The sequence below is a fragment of the Lissotriton vulgaris genome, chromosome 5, assembly GCF_964263255.1.
Source record: "Lissotriton vulgaris chromosome 5, aLisVul1.2, whole genome shotgun sequence".
Classification (NCBI taxonomy): domain Eukaryota; kingdom Metazoa; phylum Chordata; class Amphibia; order Caudata; family Salamandridae; genus Lissotriton; species Lissotriton vulgaris.
In genome coordinates, this window is record NC_141693.1 from 364,465,500 (window position 1) to 364,482,682 (window position 17,183).

At 55.0% G+C, this 17,183-nt stretch overlaps 1 protein-coding gene across 7 annotated transcripts in view; it reads right to left on the minus strand.

Annotated features, from left to right (window-relative positions):
* SPEN (spen family transcriptional repressor) overlaps positions 1-17,183 on the minus strand; it is a 460,760-nt gene that overhangs the window by 259,725 nt on the left and 183,852 nt on the right. For all 7 annotated transcript variants that reach the window (XM_086921690.1, XM_086921689.1, XM_086921687.1 and 4 more), the window contains exon 6: positions 903-1,054. In XM_086921690.1, coding sequence (XP_086777816.1) covers positions 903-1,054 — 152 coding nt within the window. The remainder of the gene's footprint in view (positions 1-902; positions 1,055-17,183) is intronic.

Sequence of the window (17,183 nt, forward strand, 5' to 3'; positions counted from 1 at the left end):
GATTACGCCAGTTTCGATAATTAGGAGTAATTTTCAAGCAAAATCATCTACCCAAGAGCACAGGAAGAGAGCTTGGGCGGTTGCTGTTGATGTTCTATTAAGCATATTTTCTATTGTTGAAACGTACATTTTCTAGAGGGGCTGCTGCTCCTCTTCTATTGTATTTAGAGTTATTTCCTTAGCGCAAAAAGCTTCCTCTAGGGTTAACCATGCTCTAAGAAAATGGCACTAAATGCAGGAATACACTTGCTGTAATTGGGATTAGTTACGCTGCAGCAAATGGTGTCAACACCTAGAAAACAGGTTTCAAAAATATAAAATCTGCTTAATGTGAGAAATCTGTGAGAAAAGCAATGTTCTGGAAAGAAAAAATGTGAGGGAAACGGAAAAAAAAATATTCACAAAAGAACTTGAGATGATAAACGTGTTCAAGAAGCCTATTCAGATCAATGTGCGCATACTTAGACCATAGCGGTCATTATAACACCTTATAAAGCAGAATCTGCTTTAGTAAGCTGCACGGTCTATAAAAGTAATTTACATTCATTTTTTTCCGTTGCTTCACTTTCAAACTGAGAAAATGAAGAGTAATTCGGAAGTAATTCTGCCAGGTGTGTTTTAAACTCATTTTTATTTCTCAAATTGGATCAAGGCATTTATTACAAGCAAAGAAAATCGCCCGCCCCCTTTTTGGAACAGTTTCTTTTCCGCATTAATAAGACAATCTCTAGCCCCGACTCTCATATAGGCAACCCCAAACAGTTTGTATGGAAGTTGTGCAGGAATGACAAACTATCTGCAGTCGATTTGCAGTATCTAATACTTCCAGCCACTGGTCTTAAATAGGTAAGCATCCAGGATGCAGTAAGGTAAATCTAGAAAAAAGCAGATGGGATACATACCACAATCTCTCCAAATCGTTGAAAGAGTAGGCGTAGGTCATGATAAGTTGTAGTTTTCTCCAAGTTGCCAATGAAGAGTGTCCGTGTTGCTTTGGGGTGAAATTCGTCTATCCTTTCATCCAGAGGGCGAAATTCATTCTCGCTTTCTGTTTCTGTGGTAATTAAACAAAACAGTGTGCTTCCTTTAGTGTCAAACATTTGGTATGATACTTTTTTAATGCTCAGAAACAGATGGCAGGTCAAGTGACAGGCCAGACTATCATTAAATCCTCCGCCCCTACTGCTCAATTGAAATGATCACAATATACCATTGAGGAATGGGCAAAGGTGTGATACGCAATGGCGATTTTAAGACTATTGGGTGGAACCATATCAGTATACTGCAGGGACAGTGAAAGCAACTAAAAGTAGGAGTGTATTAACTAAAGTAACAACATGAAAGGGTTAAAGCATGAAAACCCTTCAACAACTAGATGCAACTTAACTGTAAAAGTCATTTGTTCATCATAGGTAGCTTCATAAGCCCACACAATGAGTAATCCCATCTGTGTGAGGCATCCCAGAACACATTTAAAAAACACACAAACTCACCAATAAGGGCAAAATAGAATGGCCAAGTAAGAAAATATGACATTTGCACTCTTTATGTATCGCATGGCGTTAACAGCGCACAGCGCTGCTCTCGCCATTCGAGGGCTTTTTGTAATCAATGCAACATGGGACAAAGATGGTGTTGGGCTGTCCACATGCGCGTGCAATTTGTCCCTCCATACATGTGTACATGTTGAACCAGAGTTAAGCTGCTTTGCATCTGGATAAGAATGCAGGGACCTGCGTGTGCGCCCATGTCTAACACCCTAAGCATGCAGTCCTCTCGCCTGGCGTTAGCAGCGCACATTGCTGCTCTCGCCATGCGAAAGCTCTTTGTTATCAATTCAAAATGTGCACGCATACGGAGGGACACCGTTGGCATCTGGTTGTCCACATGCGCGTGCATTTTTTGTCCCTCCGTACGTGTGCACATGTTCAGAGTTAAGCCTCTTTGCATCTGCATAACAATGCAGGGACCTGCGTGTGCGCCCATGTCAGTAACACTCAAAAGCATGCAGTAGGATGGAGCAGCAGCGCCCTCTGCTGGACAGTGGAGATGACAACTTGTTCACAGAGATATGCATGATAATGAAACATGAGTCATGAGAGACAAGTCACTGCCGCAGGGTGTCACGCAAGGCCTTCGCTCTGATGTAAGCCACGCCCCCTGCTTCAGTGTACTTGCATCCCTGGGACAGTAATGTCATTCACGTCTCTTCTCTCTCCTTTACAGTTTGTACCCCTTAAGAATGCTTCTCTTGTGCTTCTCCTTAGTGGGAATGTCGGTTTATATGGTGCTCGCTAGTGGCGGCAATGCCAGGGAGCATGCTTGACTAAGGAGGGGGGGGGGGGGGGGGGGGGGGGGGGATATTGGATGTAGGCTGATACTCTGGACTTAATACTTAGCGTGACTGGTTCTTTGTACCTAACACTTCCTTGCCACGGTCAAAGTGGACACTGTTACAGATCATGTAAAGTCCATCCCAGAAGTGATAGCAACCTCTTCTACAATGGTAAGCAACCAGAATTTCCTTATTAGGAAGCACAACCTCCCAGTAGGCACTGTCTAGTACTGTAAGTATGATGCTGCCTTTTTTTGTCTCTGCCTGGCGTCTTTTTTCTAAAGGACTGGCGTTATCTGCGTCAGTTTGTGAACTGGAAAGTGGGCGAGTTAGGACTTAATGCACAAGTTACGATATATCTGTAAGAGACATTAGTTAGTGATAGATTCCTTACTTTAGAATATCCCCAGGCATCACACTGAATCTGGAAACTTTTACGTAGCAATACCCCTGCGCGTCGGTAGGCGTCGTCCGCGGCTCCGCGTCCGTCATCTGCGTCGTTAGCGCCGGAATGATATAACCGGAGTACTTAGACGCCGCCCTCGCGTGCTGACGTCAGTTCTTATACACAGCTTTTCCGCTCCATATACGCAGAGCCATGATAGAACCAACACTGGTGCCATGAAACTAGGGCCCTGAAAGGGGATGACAAACCCTAGATATTGGTTCGCAGAACGGGGAGGATGGGCGGGTCGATAAGGAATCTATCACTAACTAATATCTCTTACAGATATATCGTTACACAAGTAGTAACTTGTGCTTCTGAAAGACACGTTCGTGATAGATTCTTTACCTTAGAATACCAACCCCGGTGGTGGGTCTGCGAACCAATAATCACTCCAGAAAGTCCTGGAGGACGGAACGGCCAAAGAAGCCATCGCTCTGGACTTGGCTGTCCAGGCAGTAGTGTCTTGCGAACGTGTGCAGCGAGGCCCACATAGCTGCCTGACGAACGTCCTGCAAGGGGACTCCTCGGCCCAGGGCAGTAGTAGTCGCCGTGGCCCTCAGCCCAACAGAAGGTTCCTTCTTAGCCAAAGAGTAACACGCTTGGATGCACGCACAACACGATCCACCGAGAGATGGTCCGCTTGTGCACCGCCCGTCCTTTCTTAGCGCCCACGTAACCACAAAGAGTTGGTCATCCACCCGGAACTGGCGTGTGTGATCCAGATAGTAAGAGCTCACGTTTTGGGTCCAGACGGTGGAGCCTCTCCCTCTTTAGAGGGATGCGGAGGCGGAAAGAAGGCGGGCAAGGTGATGGACTGCCCGATGTGGAAGGCTGTGACTACCTTGGGCAGGGAAGAGGGTTTTGTCCGCAACACAACCGGATGGACAGAAAGGAAAGGAGGTTTACAGGAAAGAGCCTGGAGCTCACTCACTCTCCTGGCAGAGGTGATGGCAACCAGGAAAGCAGTAGTGTACGAAGACGGAGGGACAGTTATGAAGCGGCTCATAGGGAGTGCACATCAAGTAAGTTAGACCCAGGTTCAAGTCCCAATGGGGCATCACGAAAGAAACAGGGGGGGGGGGGGACATATGAGTGATGCCCTTCAAGAACCTATTTACAATGGGGGACTTGAATAAAGATGGCCGATCAGGTAGCTTTAAGAAGGCTGAAAGGGCAGAAAGGTAGCCCTGGACAGTGCCCAGGGCAGAGCCCTGCTGGGCAAGAGAAAGAAGGAAGAGGAGAACCTCAGAAAGAGGGGCATTGAGAGGATCCACAGCCTTTGCTGTGCACCATGCCACAAATCTGTTCCACCTGCAGGCGTATACCGACTTTGTGGAGGGACGCCTGGCTGCCAGAATCACAGTACAGACTTCAGGAGGCAAGTCAAATGGCCTCAACTGTCGCCGCTCAATCTCCAAGCATGGAGGTGGAGACTGGACAGGTTCGAGTGGAGGACCGTCCCCTGCTGCTGCGACAGAAGGTCCTTCTGAAGAGGCAGACGAATCGGGGGATCGACTGACATACTGAGTAGCTCGGGATACCAGTACCTTCGCACCGAGTCCGGAGCCAAAAGGATGACTAGAGCCCGGTCGCGCTTGATTTTCTTCAGCACTTTGGGCAGAAGTGGTAAAGGCGGAGTCTGCAACTCCACTCGCGACGAAAAGCGTCCCCGAGCGAGTGCCGCCTTGGAAATTCCAATGCGCAGAACTGATGACATTGCGCGTTCTCTTGGGTGGCGAATAGATCTAACCAAGGCTCTCCCCACTGCAGAAAGAGGCCTTGCGCCATGTCCGAGTTCAGGTGTCATTCGTGATCCATCATGCAGCTTCGGCTGAGCTCATCCACCCCGGCGTTCAGAGAACCTGCCAGGTGTTGAACCACCAGGGTCACCCCCTGATGTTCCAGCCCCTGCCAGAGGCGCAGAGCCTCCTGGCAGAGGGTCCACGACTCCACCCTGCCCTGTTTGTTGCAGTACCACATGGCGGTGGTGTTGTCCGTGAACACCTGTACTACACTCCCCCTGACAGAGGGGAGGAATGCCTTCAGTGCTAGACGAATCGCCCGCAGCTCCAGAAGGTTGATTTGGAGCCGGGACTCCGCCGGAGACCAGAGGCCTCAGATGTCCGCCTCTCCCATGTGGCCTACCCAGCCCCGGAGGGACGCGTCCGTCACAACTACGTGCTCCGGTTGGGGAAGGGAGAGGGATCTGCAGCTGACCCCATCGCGGTCCGTGAGCCACCACTGCAGCTGTCTCGCAGTGCCCTCCGAGATCATGACCTGGTCGGACAGGTTACCCTAATGCTGGGCCCACTGAAACTTCAGGTCCCACTGCAGAGGCCGCATCCGCCACCTGGCGTGATGCACGAGAAGGATGCAGGAGGCCATCAGCCCAAGAAGCCGTAGCGTCAACCTGACCGAGACCCAGGATAAAGGCTGAAAGATTGGAATCAGAGCCTGAATATCCCAGACCCGCTATTCGGGAGGATAAACCCATAACTGCCCCAAGTCGAGGACCGCTCCGATGAAGAGGAGCTTCTGAGAGGGGCACGGGTGTGACTTCGGCACATTAATGGAAAACCCCAGCTGGTGCAGGAGGTCCGCCGTTGTCTGGAGGTGGCTGACGACTGTCTGGGGCGAGCCCGCCTTCAACAATATGTCGTCGAGGTAGGAGAAGACAAACCCCTAACCTGCGCAGATGAGCTTCAAAGACCGCAATCACTTTCGTGAACACCCGTGGGGCGCTGGTAAGGCCGAAGGGGAGCACGGTAAACTGAAAGTGCTCGTGGCCTACTGTGAACCGCAGGTAGCGCCGGTGGGCCGGCAGGACGAGGATGTGGAAATAAGCGTCCTGCAAGTCCAACGCTACCATCCAGTCTCCCGGGTCCAGGGCAGCTAAGACCTGAGCCAATGTCAGCATTTTGAACTTCTCCTTCCGGAGGAAGCCGTTGATGTTCCGTAGGTCCAAGATAGCGCATGCCCCCTTTGCCCTTCTTGGGTACCAGGAAGTAGTGGGAGTAACAACCACACTCTACTTCTGGCCCAGGAACGCGCTTGATGGCCCCCTTTGGCCAAGAGGGCCGTAACTTCCTCTTGCAGAAGTTGCAAATGATCCCCCGACACGCGGTGGCATGGCTGGAGGGGTCGTCTCGAAGGAGAGGGAGCAGCCCCTTCAGACGATTTGCAGCACCCACATGTCCAATGTGACAGTGCGCCAGTGGAAGTGGTGATGGCGAACCCTGCCCCCCACTGGCGTCACATGGGCCTGAAAGCACAGACTAGGAGGGTTTTGAGGCAGGTGCTGCAGGGGAAGGTGTGGACTGGCCTCGCCATTGTCCTTCCCACCGCCACAGCAGTTTCCACGGCCGCCACCGCGCTGTGTAGTAGTCTGCGGTGCGTGGCTGGCAACACGTGTGGGAGCGCCCCTTCCTTGGCCACGAAAGGAGCGGAAGGCACCAGTTTGCTGGCGTGGGGCAGAGAGGCCCAAGGACTTGGCCGTAGCCCTGAAGTCCTTAAAACGCTCAAGCGCATGGTCTGCTTTGTCGCCAAAGAGGGGACGGCCATCCAACGGCATGTCCAGAAGGGTGGCCCTGACATCAGCCGAAAAGTTGGCGGTCCTCAACCAGGTGTGGCGTTGAACTGCCACCGTCGTTGCCATCGCTCTGCCCAGTGAGTCCGTGGTATCCAGCCCACACCGGATGGAATAGCGTGCCAAATCTCGACCCTCCGCAAGAGCTTGGGCGAGTTTAGTCTGGGCCTCCTCCGGACATTGTGGCAGCACGTCCGCGATCGTGTCCCACAGAGTGTGGGTGTAGCGGCCCAAGAGGCATGCGGTATTGACTGACCGCAGTCCCAAATTCAGGGACGAGAACATCTGCTTACCGAATTGTTCATAGCTCTTGGATTCCCGATCGGGCAAAGCCATCGGGAATGCGGTTTGGGAAGTAGAGGCCTGGATAACCAGGCTCTCGGGGGTGGGGTGGGTGGACAAGAAGCAAGGGTCGCCCAGAGCCGGGCGGTAGCGTCTGTCCACGTTCCTATCTACAGGCTGACATGTAGCGGGTTTGGACCAAGTGCCCAAAAGAAAATCACACAAGGCCTCATTAAACGGCAGCAGAGGCTCAGCCGAGCTTGCCTGCGGTTTAAGGACCTTAGTGAGGTTAGTCCTCACGGCCGCGACGGGGAGCTCCAGGCCCAAGGCCTTGGCCGCCCGCGTCAACACTACACTGTAGGCAGCCCCCTCCTCCGTAGCCACGGTTGGAGGGGAGAGAAAACCAGTGTCTGGCGAAGTGTCCAGTCCACTGGCATCCCCAAGCTCACATGTCCAGTCCTGCTGAGACGGGCCCTCCTGTGCCAGAGGGTCCACAGACCCCTCCCAATCTCCCTCGTCACCCATCACCTGAAATTCAGGTTCAAAGGATGGGGCCAGTTCGCGGAAATAAAAGTCTCTATACGACGTCGAGAGCGGCGCCCAGCCGTAACCGAAGGCAGGATCGGGACGGCGTCGGTGAGGTCGACCGGCGGCGACCCAGATCCGGAAGCAGATGCAGTGAGGCCTGCGGCGCCGAGACCGAAGTTGCCGGCGGCGCCGTGGCCGGATCACCCGACCACGTCAGAGCCGAAGCATCCGACCCGCTAGACCCCCCCCAGCCAGGACCGCTGGGCCCGAAGGCGCCACGGAGGAGGAAGGAGGAGGGAGAGACCTCCTGGCCATGAGGTACCGCTAGACCTCCTCTAGCGTCGCATCGTGCCCAGGGACCGGAAGATGTGGGGCAGGGTGCTGAGCTCGCGTCTCCGTCGGAGCCGCGTGGGTGGTGTCACCTGGACCCCCCCCGTTGCGTCGCGCGAGCGTCGGCGTGGGTCGGAAGAGCGATGACGCCTTTCCGACCTCTCATGCCTCTTGATCCCAAAGACCGATGCAGACTCTCGGAGCTACGAGGGCTCCGACCCCGCGACCGGTCCCTCGACCTCCTGTGGGACAGGGACCTTAAACGGCGCGGGCCGACTGCCGGAGCTCAAGTCGCTTGTGGGACCGCTCCCGCCTAGCCTTAGACGCCAGGGCCCGGAAGTCGGAGCAGGTTCGGTCGTCGTGGTCGAGACCTAGACACTGAAGGCACCGGCGATGGGGGTCCATAACCGACATCAGTCGGCAGCACTTGGAGAAGGGTTTGAACCCGGGCATCCCTATTGGCACCGTAGGAGTCGAACGACTCGAGAAAAAACAGATTAAAAAGATCAAAAAAAGTTTAGTCAAAAAGTGACTAAGGGGTAGAGCTTCTCAGGATCTGCGGTAGCTGGCACGTAAAAAAGAAGCACTGACGTCAGCGCACGAGGGCGACGTCATTCCGGCGCTAACGACGCAGACGACGGACGCGTAGTCGCGGACGACGCCTACCGACGCACAGGGGTATTGCTACGCAAAAGTTTCCGGATCCAGTCTGACGCCTGGGGATATTCTAAGGTAAGGAATCTATCACTAACGTGTCAAAATTCAGGTCCTAAATAACTTTTGCAACAAGGGAGTCATGCCAAATTATGGCTCCGGACATAAAGCTGTGTAATTCCTAACAATGCACACTGCACCTGCAAGCAGGCCCACACATCCAGGCCAAAACTGCTAGTCTTAGCTGCCTGTTATGTTTGTGGCAGATGGGTGGAAGAAGAGCGTTGGTTGTTGAAAATATGTTGAAGCACTTTCTGTCCTACTTGTGCTTCCTTGATTTGTATATCCACCCAGTAGTGCTTAGTGAACATGTGCACCGAAGCCCATGTTGCCGCCAGGCATATGTCTTGAATGGGTGTGTTAGCCAGGAAGGCTATTATTGATCCCTTTTTCCTGGTAGAGTGGGCTTGTGCCCCCTCTGTTAACTCATGTCCTGCCTGTTTGTGGCAGAATTGTATAGTTTGTGCGATCCATCGTGCGATGGTGTCCTTTGTTACTGGTCTTCCCAGGAAACTGGTTGCGAAGGACACCAAGAACTGCTTTGTTTTCCTGTGCTCCTTCGTTCTTTCCATGTAATGCATTACTGCCCTTCTAGCGTCCAGAGTGTGCAGTGCCCTCTCCGCGCTTGTGGATGGTTTCTGAAAGAAGCTTGGTATTTGTATTGTTTGGTTTAATTGAAACCTTGACACCACCTTTGGCATAAAGTGTGGGTCCGTTCTCATTACCACCCTGTCATTGTGTATTTGGATGTATGGTTCTTGTAGCGTCAGTGCTTGTAGCTCGCTTACCCTGCGTAGCGAGTTGATTGCCACCAGAAAGGCTGTCTTCATTGTGAGCATTTGTAGTGAAGCCTTATGAATGGGTTCACAGGGTGCTTTCATAAGCCCGGTTATGTCTAAGTTAAGGTTCCATGCCGGTGGCGGTATCCTCTTAGGTGGTGCTATCCTCTTTGCCCCTTCCAGGAATCTCTTAACTATTGTTATGTAAAGAAGCTCTTTCCTGTCTCTCCTCTTGTGTAGGCTACTATCGCTGCTAGGTGTACTCTTAGCGAGGATGAACTTAGTTTTGCTTTCAGCAGGCATGTTAGGTATTTTAGCACCGTTGATTCCCTTGTCATTTTCTTGTGTAGCTTTTCCTTGCTGCACCATTGTGTGAACCTTTTCCATTTTGCCACATTGCACCTTAATGTGTGGTAGGTCACCTTGCTTCCTGTAGCTCCCGCAGAGTGCTCTCCGGTAGTCTCAGGTGTGCAGACTCTAGGTCTTCAGGAGCTAGGCGGAGGTTCTCTGGGTGTAGTACTTCTCCGTTTTGCATGGAGAGTAAGTCTTTTTTTTCCCCGAACCTGTAGGGTGGTCCCTGTGCCATTTCCATTATTTGTGAGTGCCAGGTCTGCCTCACCCACTGTGGTGCCACCAGGATCAGTGTCATGTTGCTGGCTCTGCACTTGCTGCGTACCTTGTGTGTCAGTGGTATCGGGGAAAAGCGTAGGTAAATGTCTTGACGAACAAGTTACTTACCTTCGGTAACGATATATGTGTAAGAAACATTTTGCGTAGCAGTACCCCTGCGCGTCGGTAGGCGTCGTCTGCAGGCGTCCCCTGCGGCTCCGCGTCCGTCGTCGGCGTCGTGCGCCGTGATGACATCGCTGGAGTACATAGACGCCGCCTCCGCGCGCTGACGTCAGTTCTTTGCACACAGCTTTTCCGCGCCAGGAGACGCAGAGCCATGAGAGAACCAACACTGGTGCCATGTACAAACTAGGGCCCTGAAAGGGATGACCTTAACCCTAGGTATCAGTTCGCAGAACGGGGAGGATGGGTGGGTTCGGTAAGGAATCTAACACTAACTAATGTTTCTTACAGATATATCGTTACCGAAGGTAAGTAACTTGTTCATCTGAAAGAAACACGTTAGTGTTAGATTCCTTACCTTAGAATACATACCCCAGCAATACCAACCCCGGTGGTGGGTCTGCGAACCAATACAAAACTACACCAGAAAGTCCTGGAGGACAGAACGGCCAAAGAAGCCATCCCTCCGGACTTGACTGTCCAGGCAGTAGTGCCTCGCAAAGGTGTGCAGCGAGGCCCACGTAGCCGCCTGGCAAATGTCCTGCAAGGGGACTCCCCGGCCCAGGGCAGTAGTAGCCGCCGTGGCCCGAGTGGAATGGGCCCTCAGCCCAACAGGAGGCTCCTTCTGAGCCAAAGAGTAGCACGCTTTGATGCAGAGGACGACCCATCGAGAGATGGTTCGTTTACAAACCGCCCGTCCCTTCTTCGCACCCACGTAGCCAACAAACAGTTGGTCATCCACCCGGAACTGGCGTGTGCGATCCATGTAAAATGAAAGCGCACGTTTTGGGTCCAGACGATGGAGCCGCTCTTCATCCTTTGAAGGATGCGGAGGCGGGAAGAAGGAAGGGAGGGTGATGGACTGCCCGATGTGAAAGGCCGAAACAACCTTGGGCAGGAAAGAAGGTCTAGTCCTCAGAACCACCTTGTCAGGATGAATGGACAGGAAAGGAGGTTGGACAGAAAGAGCCTGGAGCTCACTCACCCTCCTGGCAGAGGTGATGGCAACCAGGAAAGCCGTCTTTAAAGTCAGGAGACGGAGAGGGCAAGAATGAAGGGGCTCAAAGGGAGCACACATCAGGAAAGTTAGAACCAGGTTCAAATCCCACTGAGGCATCACAAACGGAACAGGTGGAAACATGTGAGTGATGCCTTTCAAGAATCGAGTTACAATCGGGGATTTGAACAAAGAAGGCTGATCAGGAAGCCTCAAAAAGGCTGAAAGGGCAGAAAGGTAGCCCTTGATAGTGCCCAGAGCAGAGCCCTGCTGGGCAAGAGAAAGAAGAAACAGAAGAACCTCCGAAAGAGGGGCAGAAAGAGGATCCACAGCCTCTGCTGTGCACCATGCCACAAATCTGTTCCACCGACAGGCGTATACCGACTTAGTGGAGGGACGCCTGGCTGCCAGAACAACATCACAGACTTCAGGAGGCAAGTCAAATGGCCTCAACTGCCGCCGCTCAATCTCCAAGCATGGAGGTGGAGACTGGACAGGTTCGGGTGGAGGACCGTCCCCTGCTGCTGCGACAGAAGGTCCTCCTGAAGGGGCAGGCGGATCGGGGGACCGACTGACATGCTGAGTAGCTCGGGATACCAGTACCTTCGAGCCCAGTCCGGAGCCACAAGGATAACTTGGGCCCGGTCGCGCCTGATCTTCTTCAGCACTCTGGGCAGAAGTGGTATAGGCGGAAAGGCGTATAACAGACCGCAACTCCACTCGCGCCGAAAGGCGTCGCCGTGCGAGTGCCGTCTTGGAAACTCCAACGCGCAGAACTGATGACATTGCGCGTTCTCTTCTGTGGCGAATAGATCTAACCAAGGCTCTCCCCATTGCAGAAAGATGCCTTGCGCCACGTCCGAGTTCAGACGCCATTCGTGATCCATCGAGCACCGACGGCTGAGTTCGTCCGCCCTGGCGTTCAGAGAACCTGCCAGGTGTTGAACCGTCAGAGTCACGCCCTGACGTTCCAGCCATCGCAAGAGGCGCAGAGCCTCCTGGCAAAGGGTCCACGACCCCACTCCGCCCTGTTTGTTGCAGTACCACATGGCGGTGGTGTTGTCGGTGAACACCTGCACTACACTCCCGTTGACAAAGGGGAGGAATGCCTTCAGTGCCAGACGAATCGCCCGCAGCTCCAACAGATTGATATGGAGCCGGGACTCCGCCGGAGACCAGATGCCTCTGATCTCTGCCTCTCCCAAGTGGCCACCCCAGCCCTGGAGGGACGCGTCCGTCACGACAACGTGCTCCGGTTGGGGAAGGGAGAGGGACTTGCCCCTGACCCAATCGCGGTCCGTAAGCCACCACTGCAGTTGTCTCGCAGTGCCCTCCGAGATCAAGACGTGGTCGGACAAGTTGCCCTGATGCTGGGCCCACTGAAACTTCAGGTCCCACTGCAGAGCCCGCATCCGCCACCTGGCGTGATGCACCAGAAGGATGCAGGAAGCCATCAGTCCCAGCAGCCGCAGCGTCAACCTGACCGAGACTCGGGATAGCGGCTGAAAGATGGGAATCAAAGCCTGAATATCCCGAACCCGCCGTTCCGGAGGATAAACCCGAAACTGCGCCGAGTCCAGAACCGCTCCGATGAAAAGGAGCTTCTGAGAGGGACACAGGTGTGATTTCGGCACGTTGATGGAGAACCCCAGGTCGTGCAAGAGGTCTGCCGTCATCTGAAGGTGGTGGACGACTGTCTGGGGCGAGCCCGCCTTCAACAACCAGTCGTCCAGGTAGGGGAAGACTGAAACCCCTAACCTGCGCAGATGGGCTGCGACCACCGCCATCACCTTTGTGAACACCCGTGGGGCGCTGGTAAGGCCGAAGGGGAGCACGATAAACTGAAAATGCTCCTGGCCTACCGTGAACCGCAGGTAACGCCGGTGGGCCGGCAGGACGGGGATGTGAAAATAGGCGTCCTGCAAGTCCAACGCTACCATCCAGTCTTGCGGGTCTAGAGCAGCCAAGACCTGAGCTAACGTCAACATCTTGAACTTCTCCTTCCGGAGGAAGCCGTTGACGTTCCTTAGATCCAAGATAGGACGTAGGCCCCCCTTGTCCTTCTTGGGCACCAGAAAGTAGTGGGAATAACAACCACGCCCTACTTCTGGCCCAGGAACGCGCTCGATGGCCCCCTTGGCCAAGAGGGCCGTAACTTCCTCCTGCAGAAGTGTCAAGTGGTCCCCCGACACACGGTGGTTCTGCGGTGGCATGGCTGGAGGAGAGGTCTCGAAGGGGAGGGAGTAGCCCCTTCGGACAATTTGCAGCACCCACCTGTCCGAAGTGATCGTGCGCCAGTGAGCGTGGTGATGGCGAACCCTGCCACCCACTGGCGTCACATGGGGCCGAAAGCACGGACTAGGAGGATTTTGGGGTAGATGCTGCGGGGGAAGGTGTGGTCTGACCCCGCCGTTGTCCCCGACCGCCACCACGGCGGTTTCCACGGCCGCCACCGCGTTGGAAGGATTGTTGCGGCGCGTGGCTGGCGGCACGTGTGGGGGCGCCCCTTCCTTGGCCACGAAAGGGACGAAACGAACCCGGTTGCTGACGCTGGGTCGAGAGACCCAAGGACTTGGCCGTGACCCTGGAGTCCTTGAAGCGTTCCAGCGCGTGGTCCGCTTTGTCACCGAACAGGTGACAGCCATCAAACGGCATGTCCATCAGGGTATTCTGGACATCAGCCGAAAAATTGGCGGATCTCAGCCAGGCGTGACGACGAATCGCCACCGTCGTAGACATAGCTCTGCCCAGCGAGTCGGTCGTATCAAGACCACACCGAATCGAATATTTCGCTGCATCTCGGCCCTCAGCCACAGCCTGACCGAGCTTTGCCCGCACCTCCATGGGGCATTCTGGCAGCAGCTCCGCGACCGTATCCCACACAGAGTGGGTGTAGCGGCCCAAGAGGCAGGCGGTGTTGCAAGACCGCAGGCCCAAACTAATGGACGAGAAGACCTTTTTGCCAAACTGGTCATACCTCTTGGATTCCCGGTCGGGCAGGGCCGACGGGAATGCGGACTGGGAGGTCGAGGCCTGGATCACCAGACTCTCAGGAGTGGGGTGGGTAGACAGGAACTTGGGGTCGTCCGGACAAGGACGGTGGCGCCTGGCCACGTTCCGATCAACAGGCGCACCTGAAGCGGGCCTGGACCACGTGCCCAACAGAACGTCAGACAAGGCCTCATTAAACGGCAGCAGAGGCTCCAGTGGGCATGACTGCGGTTTGAAGACCTCGGTGAGGATGTTAGGCCTCACGGCCGCGACGGGGAGCTCAAGGTTTAAGGCCTTGGCAGCCCTCATCAGCACCACAGAATAGGCAGCTCCCTCCACCGACGCCACGGAAGGAGGAGAGATCAAACCAGGGTTAGGGGAGTCGTCCAAACCACTGGCATCCCCCAAGTCACCTGTCCAGTCCGGGTCATACTGGCACTCGCGAGCCAGAGGGTCCTCGGACCCCTCCCAACCTTCACCGTACTCCTCATCCTCTCCGTATTCGGAGTCAATGATGAAGACCGGCTCCTCGGGGTTCATGGGCCCCATCGGCGTCGGGACCGGCGTCGAGCGACGCCCGTCCGGCGCCGCGTCCGGCGTCGGAGAAGGTAAGGGGACGGCGCCGCCCGGAGCCGGCGTCGGAACCCCACCGCCGGCCGGAACCGGCAGCGGAGAACCGGCGCCGCGCGGGGGCGGCGTCGGGGGTAACCCCGATGGCAACGGCGCCGGGGAGGCCGGAAGACCAGCCGGCGCCGATCCCGAAGGCCCCTGCGGCGCCGGGGTCGGAGCCGTCGGCGGCGCCGGGGCCGGAGCACCCGACGGCGCCGAGGCAGGGACACCCGAACCGCCAGGGCCCCCAGACGGTAGCACTGGGCCCGAAGGCGCCGTAGGCCCCGTCGGAGAAGCGAGCGCCCTCATGGCCATGAGGAACGCCTCGATCTCCTCAGGCGTCGCACCATGCCCAGGGACCGGAGGGTATGAGGCAGGCCGCGCCGGCGACTCTCGCGGAGCCGCGGGGTTGGGGTCACCCGAGCCCCCGGCCGCATCGCGCGAGCGTCGGGGGGAGTCGGGGGTACGATGACGACGCCCCGACTTCTTGTGCTTCTTACCTGACGAGGATGACGAGTGGCGTCGACTTCCGGAGCGCCCGGCGCGGCTCCGCGACCGCTCCCTCGAACGCTCTCTCGACCTCCGGCCGGACCGGGACCGCTCCCGGTCCCGACGTGGGGCCGACACCCGGAGCTCCAGCAGCTTGCGGGACCGCTCCCGCCTAGCCTTGTTGGTAAGGGCCCGGCAGTCGACGCAGGAGTCCACGTCGTGGTCGGGGCCCAGACACCGGAGGCAGAGGCGGTGATGGTCTGTGACCGACATCGTGCGCTCACAGCCATCGCAATTCTTAAATCCTGGCATCCTATCAGGCACAATAGAGAAAAAAGACAATCGAAAAACTTGGTCAAAGACCGGAGTACTGCTCTTCAGATCTGCGTCCACTGGCGCGGAAAAAAGAAGAACTGACGTCAGCGCGCGGAGGCGGCGTCTATGTACTCCAGCGACGTCATCACGGCGCACGACGCCGACGACGGACGCGGAGCCGCAGGGGACGCCTGCAGACGCCTACCGACGCGCAGGGGTACTGCTACGCAAAAGTTTCCGGATCCAGACTGACGCCTGGGGATAGTCTAAGGTAAGGAATCTAACACTAACGTGTTTCTTTCAGATCAGCTTATCCATAGGGCATTCCCCTGGGATTGTTCCTCTGGTTGCCTGGATGCGAAGTGTTGGCATTTTGCATTCTGGTGTGTTGCAAATAGGTCTATTGTTGGTGTTGTGTCCACCTCCTCAATAGCCTTTGCGTTTCCTGTGCATTAAGCTCCCACTCAAGCCAGAGGTTTTGTACTTCTGGCTTGAAGCCGGAGATCCTCAGCCAGGCTTGCCTTCTTTCTGCGACCCCGATCATCATGAGCCTGCTGGATGCGTCAGCCCCATCCAAGGCTGATTTTGGGCATGAATTTGCGACATTCTTGCCTTCCTCCACCAGGTGTGACGCTCTTTGTTGGTATTGCTCAGGGAGGCGTTTGAGCAGCTGTCCGACCTCGTCCCAGTGTTGGTATGAGTGTCTGTTCAGTACGGTATTAGAAATTGCAATGCGCCAGTGTACTGCTGCATTCCTCTATCTTCCTTCCAGTGAGGTCCATCCTCCTGCTTTCTTTGTCTGGTGGTGGGCCGGAGGTTGTTGGAACGTTTGCCCTTTTCCTGGCTGTTGCCGCAATAATGGAGTCAGCCGTGACTGATCACTGGATGTAGGTGTGATCTTTATAGGAGTGTTTGCATTTCTTCTGTGTCCTAGGAGTGACAGACTTGCAGGTCGCTGGGTCTTTGAATGCCTGCCTCCCCTGGTCCAGGACACTTTGAAAGATGGGGAGGAATGGACTTCTTGTTTGAGTGGGGAGCTGGTTTTTTTAAGAGGAAGCAGGCCTTTGTTTTTTCTTTCTCCAGTTTGACTCCATAAGCTGTTGCTGCGTTCTTGACGACCATGTTGTAGACCCCGATGTCATCTGGCACCGAAGGCCTCGAAGGGTACAATCCCACGGCCTCTTCTGGGATTTCAGCATAGAGGTCCTGCCAATCCAGGTCCTGTGCCATCGAGGATGCAGAGCTGAAACTCTGGTCTTACTCGTGGTAGTATAGGCCCTCTTCCTCTTGGTGTTTCTGGGGCTCGGGAGTTTGGCGGCCCTTCAGCGTCGCACTCTTCGATTTCGACGGAATCGGGAACCTTTTCATCTTTTTGTCGAACTCTCTTTTCCTTTGCAGGATGTTATCTATTTAAGCCTCGAGCCTTCTCTTTTTTCTTTCTATTTTGTTGGCCTGTTCGGCGTAGAGTGTTTCGGCCGATCTCTTCGACGTAGATGTCTAAGCAGCCTTCGGGTCCTTTTCCTTCTGAGTCGAGCGGTCCTTTTCGGGACGTGCTTCGACGACCTTGGCTTTTTGCCTGTTTTCGCCGTCTGGGAGTCCTTTTCCAAGGATCCGCTGGGCTGTTTGTCCTTAGATGCAGCTGCGGCTGTCGAGATTTTCGGCGCCAGTGCTCCTTTCGTGGACTTAGACTGTTTTTTGAGAATCTGACTCAGGCTTTCGAGAGTCTGTAGAAGGTTTAGGGGTTTAAGTGTTTCCTACCTCTTTTGATGTTTTCTTATCGGTCTCTACGACATTGTAGTCAGCTGGTCCCTCGGCGATGCTGTCCTCTTCGTCGCTGGAGAGGCCCAGGTCCCGAAGCGATGGAGGTTGGCCTTTGCCTTGCATGTTGTAGTTGGCTCTTCTCGGTCGCTCTCTAATCCTGAGAGTCTTCAGGGTGAAGACGGAACAGGCATTGTAATCCTTGCTCTCGTGGTCGACCGGTAGGCAGA